At 40.0% G+C, this 14609-nt stretch overlaps 1 protein-coding gene across 1 annotated transcript in view; it reads right to left on the bottom strand.

Annotated features, from left to right (window-relative positions):
- MEGF10 (multiple EGF like domains 10) overlaps nt 1-14609 on the bottom strand; it is a 164936-nt gene that overhangs the window by 60536 nt on the left and 89791 nt on the right. Inside the window, exons 6-7 of the mRNA XM_059417484.1 lie at nt 2136-2382; nt 395-515 (exon numbers count right to left, since the gene is read on the bottom strand). Coding sequence (XP_059273467.1) covers nt 395-515; nt 2136-2382 — 368 coding nt within the window. The remainder of the gene's footprint in view (nt 1-394; nt 516-2135; nt 2383-14609) is intronic.

Genomic DNA, 14609 nt, shown 5'->3' with positions numbered 1-14609 from the left:
TTTTTTTTTTTAAGATTTTATTCATTTATCTGACAGACAGAGATCACAAGTAGGCAGAGAGGCAGGCAGAGAGAGAGGGGGACGCAGGCTCCCTGCTGAGCAGAGAGCCCGACGTGGGGCTCGATCCCAGGACCCTGGGATCACGACCTGAGCCGAAGGCAGAGGCTTTAACCCACTGAGCCACCCAGACGCCCCAGTGCATGTCAAGATTTAATCACCTTCTACCTGAAGAGGGAAGGAAGGACACCAGCTTTGAAAACGGTCAGCTATCTCCAATTTCGCAATCTCTAACCATCAGGGTAACTTTCCTTTGTGCTAGAGTCCTCCATGTGTATTTTCACTTGAGCATCCTTCAACAGGTGACTTTGGAGGGTGGGGAAGGAAGGGAGCTTACCAGCCAGCCGGAAGGACAAGAGCATTCTCCAGTGACATGATGACAAACTCCTCCATTTTGGCAGGGGCATCTCTGCTCACACTGTGGACCATGCTTGCCAGGGGGACAAAGATCCTCACAGCTGAGGAATTGATGTGTGACAAAGGATATCGTTATTACCCAACCACAAGACCCTCAGGTTCACAGACTCAACAGGGACCTGAAACAGGGACCTGCCCAGGGTCCTGCCCAGGGACCTGAAATAGACAAGCTTTCTCAGCTCAAAATTCTTCATTTCATTAACATCAAAGCATTAATCACACTGGCTGGAAAGGTCTTTGAGGGGTGGTCTACACCTTTCCTTTCTTTGGGGCTATTTTCTAGTGAAACTATTCCTAATTTGAAGAGAATGCTTCCTATCTAAGAGCACCGAGGATGACTCTTCTCAGCCATACACTCCTTGGTGACAGGAATATTCCATGCAACTAGTCTAAAGCTGCTGTGTGATATTTGAGGTCTTCTGTTGTTTGTGGGTTTACTCCAACCTCAGAGGAGGCTGAAACATTTGCACATCCCCTGCTTTGTACACATATTCTTCATAATCAATTTCCAGCATTCTCTTCTTGAGCCTCATCATTTTCTGTGTCCTTAACTCCCACCCTTTTCCTATGAATGAACCTTCTTCTCTAAGCCTTTAATTGCCTTGTTTGTGCTCTAATAAAACTGCTCCAAGTTTCCCAAAGCCCTATTCAATTGTGGCCTTGATAAAAACCCATAAAAGCAATATTAACAATTAAGTAGTTTGAGATGATCATTCATTCTTCTGAAAATGAGGGCTTTCTAGGCTAATCAGTTTTTTCTTTAGCTCTACTTTATAGCTGTTAATACTGTTGGCAGGAAGTATTTACCTAATCAGCCACATTTTTTCAAGTTTTAATTCTATGATTTACAAGTGTAATTTTCTCAGTAAGGGAGCAAGATTTTTCTATTCTCTTTTCTTTCTTTCTTTTTTTTTTTTTTTTTTTTTTTTTTTTTTTTTATTTTTTTTTTTTTTTTTTTTTTTTTTTTTTTTTTTTTTTATTTTTTAATTTTTCTTTTTTTTTTTTTTTGGCAAATTTTGCCTCTTATTCTGTTTACTGATACCAGCCAACTGAAGAAAGTCCCTCACACAAAATAAAGTAGTGGAGGTTAAGAAGTTGCATCAATTGTATCCAGAAAAAATAAAACTATCTGTGTGCACGTATCCTACCAAGATCTGACATATTTCTTTTATGGTCAATGAGCAACATATGTATCCACAGGCATTAAATAACCCAGTTAGCCTTTTATCGTGGATTGTCTCAAACATCTTCCCCTTTTTCTCTTTTCTATGGCACTGAACCCACCCAGCCTTATCCAGCAATACAACATGGACCATTAATAATAAATGCAATTGTGGGGGAATTAAAGCAGAACCTCAAATCTGTCCCAACCCCCTCCCACCACCAATATCACCACTCAACGTAAAGCCTGGTCCTCTCTATCTCTGCCTGGCCAAAAGGAAAAACATGGAAGCTGGCCATCAGACTCCGGCTGGAGTCTGAAGTTCAAGGAACATCTCAGGGCTGTCACTGTTGATCTCCCCGCTCTGTGCCCAGAGCCCCGCCCTTTCAGTGACTTCAGGCAGCAACAGAAACAGGAGCCCAGAAATAGGAAGGGGGAAGCAGCATGAATGGAGAAGGTGAGCAGACTGTGCCCCGCTGCTCTGCGGCATGTCACTTACAAGGCTCCAGTATACCCTGGTGGGCAGCGGCATTCCCCTGTGACGTGGTCGCAGGTGGCGCCATTCTGACACTGGCATCTCTGGTGACAGTCATTACCGTAGGTACCCTGCTCACAGCGGTCCTCGCAACGCCAGCCCCGGAAGCCTGCTGCGCAGTGGCAAGCCCCTGTGATGGGGTTGCACAGAGCCCCATTTTTGCACTGGCACCGGCTGCTGCAGTGGGGCCCCCAGTGATCACCATCACAGGCTGTAGGGGGAGAAAGGAGAGAGGGCATCAGAGGATGGATGGAGGCAACAGCAAGCTCTTCAAAACCAGCTTTCCTCTGCTCTTGATGAGAATGGCTTGGTGATCCCTTCATCGCCTGTCCATAGCTGGACAGCAGGGCCCTGGCACCAGCCCAGGGTAAGGTCTCATAAATGTGTTCAGCACTAAATGGGCCACTTCTAGTTACAACATTGCTGAAGCAGGGCTACGATGTCCAGCTTCATGCCTTTGCTTAGCCTGTTTCCAGCACCTGGAGTGTTGAGTCTGATGTGGTGATGGGAGGATGTAAGAAGCATAGAAGGAGAAGAGGCTGGCTCCCCAGATGGGAAGGTGCAGCTCAGGCAAGGGCTTGAATGCACAGGAAGGAGTTGGAGTGCATCTTGTGAATAAGGAATTGGTCATAAGGGATTTTAAGCAAGGAGAGACAATGTAGGTTTGCATCCTAGTAAGGTCAGTGGGCTATAGTCTGGGGAAGGGGCAGGAAGGAGCTCACAACAAAAGGCAGGGAGAAGGGCAGGAAAAATACAGCAGATCAGAATGTAAATGAGATTCAGGGACCTGACCTTGGGCAGTGGCGGTGAAGACCAAGAGGGGTCCTGCAGGCTGACCTACTGGGAAGCAGACTGACCCCACTATACGTCTAGGCCAGAGCAATCCAAAGGAAAACTGCTGATCTGCTTTCAAGCTATCAGTCAAAAGATGCATGGATTGGGAGGTAATCAGAAAAAAACGGAGAGTAATGGATTTGAACACTGAAATTCACTGACTTGCTTAAAAAAAAAAATAAAACAAACACTTAGGACAGCAAAGAAAAATGACAATAAGCATGATTTCAGAGTTGTGAGATCAAGCCCTGTGTGGAGTTTGGCACTTCCTCTCCCTCCCTCCTTACCCCCCCCCCCCCAATCCTCCCTGTCCACCCACTCACGCAGGAACTCAAGCACACTCTCTCTTTCTTTCCAAAGGAGAGGAAAAGTGGCTGCAATTCACAATGAGCGGGAAGAAGCGAGCGGGAAAGGAAAAATCCTCGATCCCAAACATCCTAAAAATTATAAGGGGTGATGATAAGCCAAAACCAACTCTTAATATTCATTGCCTAGCCAGCTGCCTATTTATTTATTAATTAGATGCTATAAAAATCACTAGGGAAGATGCGCTCTGCCTGGAGCACTTAGGATAAACTGCTTTTATGATTTAAAAAACAGTTTCATATCATAAAAATTTTGTAACCTCTACAGATCTAGAATGAACTATTGGGAAAAAAAAAAAAGAGAGAGAGAGAGAGAAATAAAACCAGGCACACCGGAAAGAACTTATTAGACATGCAGGATTCATCTTCCAACAGTAGAACCTACCTTCCATTTCATAATATCAAAAGGTTTAAGTGAATAATTTTGTTTTTAATCAGTACGGTTTTGTTCTCATTAGTACTTCAATAAACATACTCTAACACAATTAAAAACAATGAGAGGATCAGGGAACCTAAGTCAGATCAAGAAAGCAATTACCTGAGAACTCACAATCTTCTTTCACAGAATAAGATTAGGTAGTAGTTTAAGATTTAAACCTAATTGTTATTCATATAGTTGCTTCTTTATTGCCTATGAATAGGGTCAAAGAATTGTTTTTCAATTACAACTCTTTCAATCTAGGATCTGTTCTTTACCAAAAAAAAAAAAAAAAAAAAAAAAAATTACACTGTATGTTCTTTAAGTGCCCTCAGATATCCTGGGTAGAGAAGAATTTCTCCTGTTTTTAAGGGACACCCAAGTAAGTTAGAGAGTCCTTCATAACTTGTTCCCTTATTCATCAGTCCTAAGAGTAAGGAAATCTTCATTCCATGTAAGCCAAATCTGTTACTGTGGAATCTGACCCTTTTTCGTTCTGTCTTCCTCATGGTCTATGGGACATGGTTCATCACTGTTGTCTGTACTAGAAATGATCTTATTCCTAAAATGTGAATGCATCCTTGACCGTGCTCTTTGCAGGCTAACTACTCCCTCAATAATTTTTACTTAATTTTTTTAAAAGTCTGTTCAATTTCACTCATTTTCTTTGCTCAACCCTCCCTAAAGTTTTCATATTTCTCTCAACTTCTGGAAACCTCAGATATTAAATTAAATATTCATTTTTTTTCTTATCATATCATGGCAGATTAATACAATCTTAGTGAATAAAACTACCTTGATAAGGACATCCAAATAGTGTCAGAAGCGTTTAGAAAACAACAACCATGATGGCATAAAGTTCTTTTTCCCCACAGTGACACTGGGATAAGGGTGGGCTGGAGCACATAGATTTTATAGAATATGTTTTACAACATCAGAAGAGTGGTGGGAAGAAGTCAAGGTACTGAGGGGACAGAACTGGTGTCTCTTCCTTGTGCCACATTTCCACATCCCATTCAACAATTTCTCTCCCAGAGGAGCAGTCAGGCGGAGACCACTTCTATTTTCTTGGGGTTAGATAAATGCAAACGACAAAAAAACAAAAACCCTTAAGACACCTCCTCATGACAGAAACAAGTTCATAGCAGAAAATGATAACTCTCAGCATCAAAGAAAGCATTTCAGGCTTTTAAGGATATATTATCATGCCGACATGGTTAATTTCCTGGCTCTATCTAAGCACTGTGGCATGCTTTGAAGTGACAGCTTCTCGCCTTGTGGCTGTGTTTCTCTAACAGGCCACTGATACATGGGCCTCACAGTGTGAACACTGGGCATCAACATAAGCTGTGCTGAGGGAAAAATCCACATACAAAAGTTTACAGACAAATAAGCAGGAAGTAGAACAAGTCAGACACGGAAGCCTGGCTTGAATTTAGGCATCACTGGGGCTTCCTTTTCTTTCTTCGTGTGTCATATTTAACTATTGCTACACATCCATTTTTGCAGCTTATGACACAAAAGCCTGATTACTCCAAACACTAGAATATGTTGACTGTCTAGACTAGAGGCAGAATTTGTTCCTTTTGAATGCCAAGGTTGACCAGTTATCCCGAATTCATGCACTGTATTTGGAAAGACAGTTCAGAGACTCTGAGGTCAAATCAGTTCACATTTTTTACTTACTACCTTGATCTAATCTCAAGAGCCAAGTGGTTCACTCCTGAAGAAAAAGTGACTGGGTTGGTTACTCTCACTGACAACTTAAAAAAAAAAAAAGTAGTTAATATTAACATGGCAATAAATGGGATATTCTAATAGGAAAATGTATATGAATAAACTCTTGTTTTAGAACAAACTGAAAAGAACCCTAATACTCAAAAGGGACTCGTTTTCAGCTTCTGGTTTCATCTCTTGTTGAGTTGTGCTACAGCTAGAAGTGCGCTCTAGACAGAGTGTACCCAGATTCATATAGCTGTTTCAGAGGGTAGCTTAATGAGGGTCTCAGGCAGCACAGATAGCATACTCTAATATGCTCTCACAATAAGATAGAAATTAAAGGAAGCTTAAACTACTGTGGTCAGAAGTACAGGGTCCATGCTAAAACCCTCAGTGACAACTAGAGGAGCACTGGGTCCTTGCAAGACAATGGGCTCACCCTACAACTTCCAGTGACACCTGTAACCACAGTTTACATCTGCAGGCTGAGTACTGAAATTCACTCTGTTTATATCTCTCAAGGGCCCACCATGTGCCAGCCATGGTACTAGGCTTAGAGTTCAAAAGAGAATGGTAGAATGCCTGCTTCTAGAAGCTTACAGGTTATCAGCAGAGGCCTTAAGTTCTTAGACAATAAAATACCCTGTGATAAGCCATAGAGTAGGAATATGGATGAGGTACAAGAGAAAACACCGGGATGACCCCTAACCAGTGTTGTTGAACTGTGAAAGGCTCTCCAACTAAAATGATGTCCAGGCTGAGACTTAAAGGCAGAGTGCGCCCTACTTAAGTAAAGGATGGAGGATTTGAACATAGGAAGAGGGGCAGTAGAAAGGGAGGAAGCTGCAGGAGGTACTATATTCAGAGAGAATGATACATACAACAGTCACAAGGCTTTGAAATGGCAAATGCCCTTGAACGCCTTCTACTGCATCATGGCCACTATCATCTTCCTGTGTACAACAAAAGTAGAAAGTATAGAAATAAGCAGACACGGAGAGATACCCTCTCTTTTCATTGGCCCTCACCAGTCTTCCAAGCTTAGCCCAGAAACCTTTGTCCTTCAGGTACATTTTTTTCAGACCCAATCTGAGATGCTCTCTGAAAAAGACATCGGTATATATTTTCCATGAAACTCATCTTGCACTCAGATCACAATTTTTATATATGTTTGCCCTGTTCCCTAGCAAACTTGAATTTCACAGGTGTTAAGACACACTGACAGCTTTTCTTGATCTCAGTCATTGACAACAGAAGCCTTCACCCTGCCACATCATGGGAGCCACCCAGTTGACTCTGATGGTTAGAAGCGTTCTGATTTCAGGGATATTAAACTAGGAAAAAACTGTGCAGCCTCAGTCAGGAAGTAAAGTGCCAACAAGGATGAGCCTGATATTTACTGGGATGGTGATAACCTCTCTCTTTTCATGAAAACTAGCACTCACATGCACATCTATGGGAGAGCAAGATTACCACCTCTGTTCTAGACCTTAATTTAGAATAATGTATCAAAAGCTCTTCAGTCATAAATTCCTCTTCGGAGACTTTTCCAACACAAATAAACATATGGGTGTAAACATAGTAACAATTCACAATAGTTCACTCATTAAAAATATTTACAATGTGCCCACAGATACCTATATAAGCATGGGGACAGATGAACCCTTGCAATGGCCCTGTGAATAGGTACTAATGTAATCCCTATTTTACGGATGAAGAAATGGAGATCCAGGTGACTTTTGTTCACCTGGTACATGGGCAGTAAACAGTGAAGTCAGACCTCCTGTCTTCAGTCTCTTTATTAAACCACTATATTTTACTCCCTCTAAAACTATCATGATGTTTAATCGCAGTACTGTTTATAGTAATAAAACTGACAAAATCTAATTTTCTAGTAATAGAAAATAGGTAAAAAGGAATTGGTATAATCACATAATGAATATGACGCATCAACTAAAAGTGATATTAGAGAAGAATATTTAATGTACTTAAAAGACATTAGCAATATCTTAATTGCAAAAAGTAAATTAAAAATGATAGGCACCATATGATCCAATTTTAGCGATATATTAGAATGAAATTTTAGATATATTAGATATATCTATCTAATATATAGATATATTAGAATGAAATATTAGAATGAAAATCAGATGAAATTGCTATTAATTTAGGTTTAAAAAAGGCCAAATATCAGCAATTTCATAAGGCTGAACCTAATACCTGGGAAGGAGGGGAGTAGAAAGAGAGCATGACAAAGACAGAAAGAGAGGCAGACAGACAGATACTAAAAGGCTCAATGGTCAAATGGTACTCTGGGTCTTAAGAATATGCTCGGTTTTTCTATTGCTCATTTAGATTAACTAGATTTTCTAAATTTTTTTGCAATCGTTGGATATTCTTTTGGCAGTAAGAGAAGAGTATGCAGAAAAATGGCTTTTTTTTTTTTGAAAAATGGCTTTTTAAAGGGTTTGACCCACTGAGCATTTCTATTGTGCCAGCTTCTATGCTCCATGCTTTATCGCCTCTTTCTAGTCATCACAGCAATTACAACAAGGTTTGTATCATTATCACATTCAGCACACAGAGGATATTTGGGATGAGACCTTGTGGGTAAAATGTCCTCAAACACCTGCCTGGCAAGTGGTGGCATCAGTATTAAAAAATCCAGGACTTTCTGTGAACAGAAGTCCAAGCATTTTTCATGCAGCCATGCGGCTCCTAAAGGAGTGAAATTACACATTTTGGTTAAATGGAATCCCACAATTTCATCAAATATGATTCTTTGAAGCAGAGCAGCAAATGTTAAGACCTTTCACTGAGCAAGCCTGTGGTGTCAGCCGATAGGGGCACTGAAAATAGGAAATTAACTCAGTCGTGAGAACATAGGGCATTTCTTGAAGAGAGAATAAAATTAAGGAGATATCAGATCTGAAGAGCTTCTTTGAGTTGATAATGACTCTATGCAAACAAAAAAGCCAATAAAATCACTGTGAAAACAGTGATAATATCACTCGCTTTAGGAGCACACCAGACTGAACACACCGGACTGAACACTAGACCCACATGGCACATGGCCAGAGTTCAAGGTCTGTTTGGTGAACGAATGAAGATGATCATGAATATGGAGCACTATGACTTTCACAGGCAAACAAATCTGTTAAACCATCTTAATACTTCTGGGAACATTCTCCCCCCCCCCCCCCCGCCCCACTTCAAACCTTCAGTCCAATTTCCCGTCCAAAGGATGGGAAGAGAGTGAAGGGGTTGTAAGATACATCAAGCTGCAAACATGTGTCAGCATTATGCAGCTATTTTCTTCAAATATCACAATAACTCAATGAATAACTCATTCCAACATTTCATGTGCAAAATGGACTCAGTTGGTAAATTGCTAAGTCACTTACCATGCAAGTAGCGAACACAAGTGAATCACCCAAACCTGTCAATACCTCCGAAGCTGTGATCTTGCCCCCATGCCACATGCACCGTCCCAAGCAAGTGATGGTCATCAATTACAAAATCTGGTATCAGTCAGTGCACATTCACTGCATCCCCTGATTTTCAAAGGAGAACATTCTAAGACAAAAGTCTCACAGATGTTTGAAGGATAATTTTTTTTTTTTTTTTGCCTAAAAGTGGTATTTCTCAGGCTTTAAAGTGTCAACAGCAGCACCATCAGAATGGTTTTGATACGGAATGTCTCCACATGTCCATAGGCGCACAAGTGCTGACAAAAGACACTGGAACTTTCTTTGAACAAATGGCAGACAGTTTAGTAAATCTCATGTCTTTGTGTAGAGGAAGAATAAGAAAAGAAGCACAATGAGAGATAAACATAAATGCCAAATTGAGAGATGCTCTGGAGGAAATAACAAGGGCACATTAATATATTGCCTCAGCCTAAACGCTCCTCAACAAGAACAACAACAACAAAAAGGAAAGGATGAAGTCATTTTTCTCTTAGATTAAGGAGTCACGCTTACCATCAAGTTCACCTTGTTACAAAAGTCATCAATCACTGGCAGGCTCAAGGAAGGGTATAATCACCTAGCATCAGACAGACCTGGACCCTAGCAGACCACTGTCAACTTCATAGCCATAGAACCTTCAGCAAGTCCCCAACCTCGGTTACACTTAATTTTCTCTTTGCCACATGGGAATGATAAAACACACTAATCGCACAAAAAGTACTTATTGGTATGTGTGACACAGCACAGACCTTGTGTATCAGAAATTTTATTCCATGATTGGCACAGTGGAACATCCCACCCTAAGAAAAAAGAACACCCTAGAAAAATATCCTCCAACTGTACATAAAGCAAGAATAACAGGTCTGTTACTGGTTCATAGTATTTGTTTGTGTTGCATGAATCATTCATGACAAAAAGGACAACTTAGGTCTCACAATGTGAATTTCAAAAACAAATTGACCACTAACTCTACAAAGTGAAAAACAAGCTCTGGTATCATCCCTTTCAACCGTTTCCCTAAAGCCGACTGGAAAAAGCTCAGCCCCACTGTGAAACCCAGTTGTTACGTGACATCCTATTCTTAACTGCCAACCAAGAACTGGATTTAGAAATTTCCCCCACTTGCAGATGATCAGTGTGTCCAGAGGAGTGGCCTGTACGTAGAGCCCAGAAATGTAAAAAGAGAAATTGAGAAAGAACACATGAACTCCCTAGTAATCCTCCCCTTAGCATGAAGAAAGAAGTGGTCACAAATAAAATCTGGACGATCTTGCCATATTAGGAGGCACCCATCCCACTTACTTGATTTTGCCTCAGCTTATCTATGCCCACTGAGACAACAGAAGCAGCGTTCAAACGCACTTTGAACTTTAAGACACTTTTCTGAAGCAACTGGCTCTAAATTACTGAGAACCACAAAAGTGGCCAATTCTGTAGAACTTGCATTAGGTCTATAGAAATACTAGATGAAATGAGAAGTCTGTGTTTGGTTGTCATTTTATTTTGGTTTTGTTGGTCTTGGCGTAATACCTCCAGCATCTAAGGAGTCAAACTGTGGAACTATAAGGGGTTCGAGAAACTTGTGGATACACCTCTACCAAACACTGACAGCCGGATGATATTGAATCTTGGAGCCCAGCTTTATCAGAGGGAAAGTGATGTCAGCTTATAATACATAACTACCCTCACCAGAGTTGCTGTTTGAAGTAAGACTCTTTAAGCGTTCTTAACATTTAAATGTCAAGCACCTGTTAGGATACAGCAGTCAGCCACACTGACTTGAAAATATATTTTATGTGTCATTTTGCTGTGATGTTCTCAAGTGACTTTAAACTTAGGAAAATTTGGGACCACAGAAGAAATTAATAGGGAGGAAAATTCAGCCCTTCATATTCTAATATACAGACAAAGCACAAGGAAGTCACTTTCATGAAAATCTCTCTACACAACAAGTATCTTTTGGAAGGGACCAAAATAATCTTCCACAGTCTCAAAGCACAGAAAAACATGGGCCTTCTTGAAATATACACCCTTTCTTCCTAAGCTTCGGTGCCCCTCAGGGCCTTTTATCTCCCTGTGATTTCATTCCTTGTGCTTCAGGCTAACAAGGCGGTGGTGTGTCATTCCCTTTGTTAATATAGAAGAAAAGATCCTCATTCAAAACATCAAGTGCTTCAAAAATAAAACAACTTTGTAAAGCTTCTCCATCCATGAAGAAGAACAATAAAAATGTATTTTCCAGATCCTCTGAAGACACTAAAACCCCATGTCCTTCACATGTCAAAAACCCCACTGGAGAGCTGACAGAGTGCCAACCGTCACTGTGGACAGCCACCCAGTGCTGTTGATATTAATATTACTCAGTGGCTGAGAGAAAACCTTTACTCTTCTTTTTAAAAAATGTTTGTTGAATGAATTTTCAAAGCATGAAATGTCATTTTAGAACTTCAGCGTATGCTTATCTCAAATGATGAAGCAGAAAAAAGGGTGTGAAATGTTTATTCTTTAACGTGTCTAAATATAAATATTGATGGCTCTCAATGAGAGCCTGTTGATGACCCTATTCACAGTGCAGGAAAATCTCAGGGATATACATGGTAGGCTGGGATTAAGTAAAGCATTTGGGGGGATTACATTTATTCAATGAAGTCAAAAGAATAATAAGACCCAGGAGCCTTTGTGGGGTGTGTTGCTTTATCAATTCTTGTCATGTTTTTATTCTTTTGCTCACGTATTTTTTCATTAAAAATGTATGAAGCCTCTTCTATGGCTACTAAGTTCAGTTTGTTGAGCACGTGCTACTTGCTCCTGCCTGACATGTTCTACAGCCAGATTTCTTTGTCTCCCATGGTCCATGGTGGGACTTATCACAGAGCACTGTGTTAGGTGTTGCAGTACCCAGGATGCTCAAGGAGCACAGAGGGTCTGTGTTATGTGCATTGTGCCTCTGGGCAGAGGAGAAAAGGAATGGGGAGAAGGCTTCCAGGCAAGGTGGCTTCAGGTAAGCACCCCAGGCTAATTACTCAGGATCACCACTGTGCATCTAATTATCTTCATTATGGATGTGGGAGATCAAAGGGTGGTAGCTTAAATGTTTGCTTAAAATCCCACAGTAAGGGGCATCTGGGTGGCTCAGTGGGTTAAGCTTCTGCCTTCAGCTCAGGTCATGATCTCAGGGTCCTGGGATCAAGCCCTACATCGGGATCTCTGCTAGGCAGGGAGCCTGCTTCTCCCTCTCTCTCTCTGCCTGCCTCTCTGCCTACTTGTGATCACTCCTCTCTTTGTCAAATAAATAAATAAAACCTTTTAAAAAAATCCCACAGTAGGGAAACTAGGCACCCAAATCCTCAGTGCTACCTGGATGGTCTAAAAAATTGAATACAGATTTCTAGAAAAGAAAATATTTTGACTATAGGAGACAACATGTAATACTATAACAAAGGATCATGACACACAACCTAGAATTAACTGTTGTGAACATGTCCTCACCTTTGCTTTATCATTTGATGCAAGAAATAAAGCATGACAGATAAAGTCCTCTTTGTCTTCTTGTGTCTGGTTCCCAGCTCTTTCCCTTACTCCATAACCCTGATCATGATTTTAATGTGCGTCCTTCTAGCCTCTGTGTATCCAGAAATAGTGCATTGTATCATTTTATGTATTCATTAGTTCAACATAAAATCTATATAACACTGTACCTCTTGCTTTTTCCACCCAGTATTATGATATTGAGATCTATTAATGTTACTATATCTGCTAATACAGAAGAGTACTATATATCAATTTATAGCAAGTAATGGCTACACAGAATTCCTCTATATTAATAGCCTCTAATAAATTTATCTTTTCCTTTAACCGCAGCCATTTGCGGTTGTTGCCAAATATCCACAGTTACAAAGATGCAAAGAATATATCCCCCAGTACCTAAAATCAAAGGTATCTTCAAGGTATGTGAAACAAATTATAAAGAAGTAGAAGAAAAATTACTGGATGATATGGTGTATGCAATTTAAAATTTTATTCTAGAGACAAATTGCTCTGAAGTTATTCTGCCAATTTACCCTCATGAGAGCAGTGTATGGAATCTTGCTTTCACATCCTTGCCAACACATGGTATTGTCAGACTTCTTAACTTTGTCAATGTGATTGCAAATAATGACATCTTGCTCATTTAGGATGCATGTCACTGATTATTACAAAGAGAATCATATTCTCATATGCTTATCAGCCAATCAGGTTTCCCTGCCTTTAAATTATTTTACTACATCCTTTGCATAATCTAAAGTTGAAGGGCTTTTTTTTTTCTTATTGATTTGTGGAAATTCTTTACAAATTCTATATACTAATCATTTGTTTTATATATTGCAAAAATCTTTTCCCATTCTTGCTTCTCTTTTAACTTTTACTTACAATATCTTCTGTCTTGAAGTTTTAAACTTTAATGTAGTCTAATTATTTTAAGCACTAATTTGTAACATGGATAAATCTGATTTTCACAATACTAATTTTATAACATAAGGTTCTTTTTTTTTTTTTCTTTAAGTGGCTGCTTTTCTTTAACATATCAACAAAACTTCACAGTTATATACCAAGATCCAGGTCATATCAGTTCCATTAAAATTTTTAAACTTTGGCAGTTACTTCCTAGTTTTGTGTAACAGTAGTGAGTTGAAATATTAAGTTTTCATGGAATTTTAAGATGATCCCATCATTTATGGTTCAAGAGCTAGGCGCTTGTAACCTCTTCTATTCACTCTATTTGAATAGTCTTACTCATTTTATTACTTTCTACAATTTTTTAGTTTTATACATGGCAAACATGACTAATTTGCTCCAGTATACAGGTACAAATGTTTGAACTTTTAAAAATCAATGAGGTTGTTAGGATCCTTCAAGAGGCTCAGTTGGTTAAGTGTCTGACTTCAGCTCAGGTCATGATCTCAGGGCCCTGGGACCCTGGGACCCTGGGATCTCAGGCTCCCTGCTCAGCGGGGAATCTGCTTCTCCCTCTGCCCTTCCCCACAGCTCATCCTCACCCCCTCTCTCTTAAATAAATAAAACCTTTGAAAAAAGAAAAAAAAACAATAAAAATCACTAAGGTTGTCAATGAATTAAGAGATTGTTTGACCAAAGAAGGAAAAACACTAACTAGCCCTTTTTCTTGTATGCCCTGAAGAGACTTTCAAGTATCTTAAAAAAAACTCTCTGATATAATCACAAACATAAGTCAGATATAATCATAAAAGATACCAGACTATATAATATATCACAGCACTCAATGTCATCCAATTAACATATGATGAAATGGATGTAGCTCTACTAAAATTGGGTATTAGCTTACCTGATTTTATAGGTCAGATAACAACTGAGGCTCCAAGACCACCTAATACATATCATTATTTCACTCTAAGCAGAAGAGCCAGGAAACACATTTTTACTCTTGGAAAATGGTTGCTGTGGGATGTCTGGGTGGCTCAGTCAGTTAAGTGTCTGCTTTTAGCTCGGGTCATGATCCCAGAGTCCTGGGATCAAGTCCCACATCGAACTCCTTGCTCAGCTGGGAGCCTGCTTCTCCTTCCGCCCCTCCCCCTACCTGTGCTCTCTCTTTCTTTTTCTGACAAATAAATATTAA

This window comes from Mustela nigripes, chromosome 12 (genome assembly GCF_022355385.1).
Source record: "Mustela nigripes isolate SB6536 chromosome 12, MUSNIG.SB6536, whole genome shotgun sequence".
Taxonomy (NCBI): domain Eukaryota; kingdom Metazoa; phylum Chordata; class Mammalia; order Carnivora; family Mustelidae; genus Mustela; species Mustela nigripes.
The sequence above is the reverse complement of the archived record's forward strand: the minus strand, read 5'-3'. Positions and strand labels throughout refer to the sequence as shown.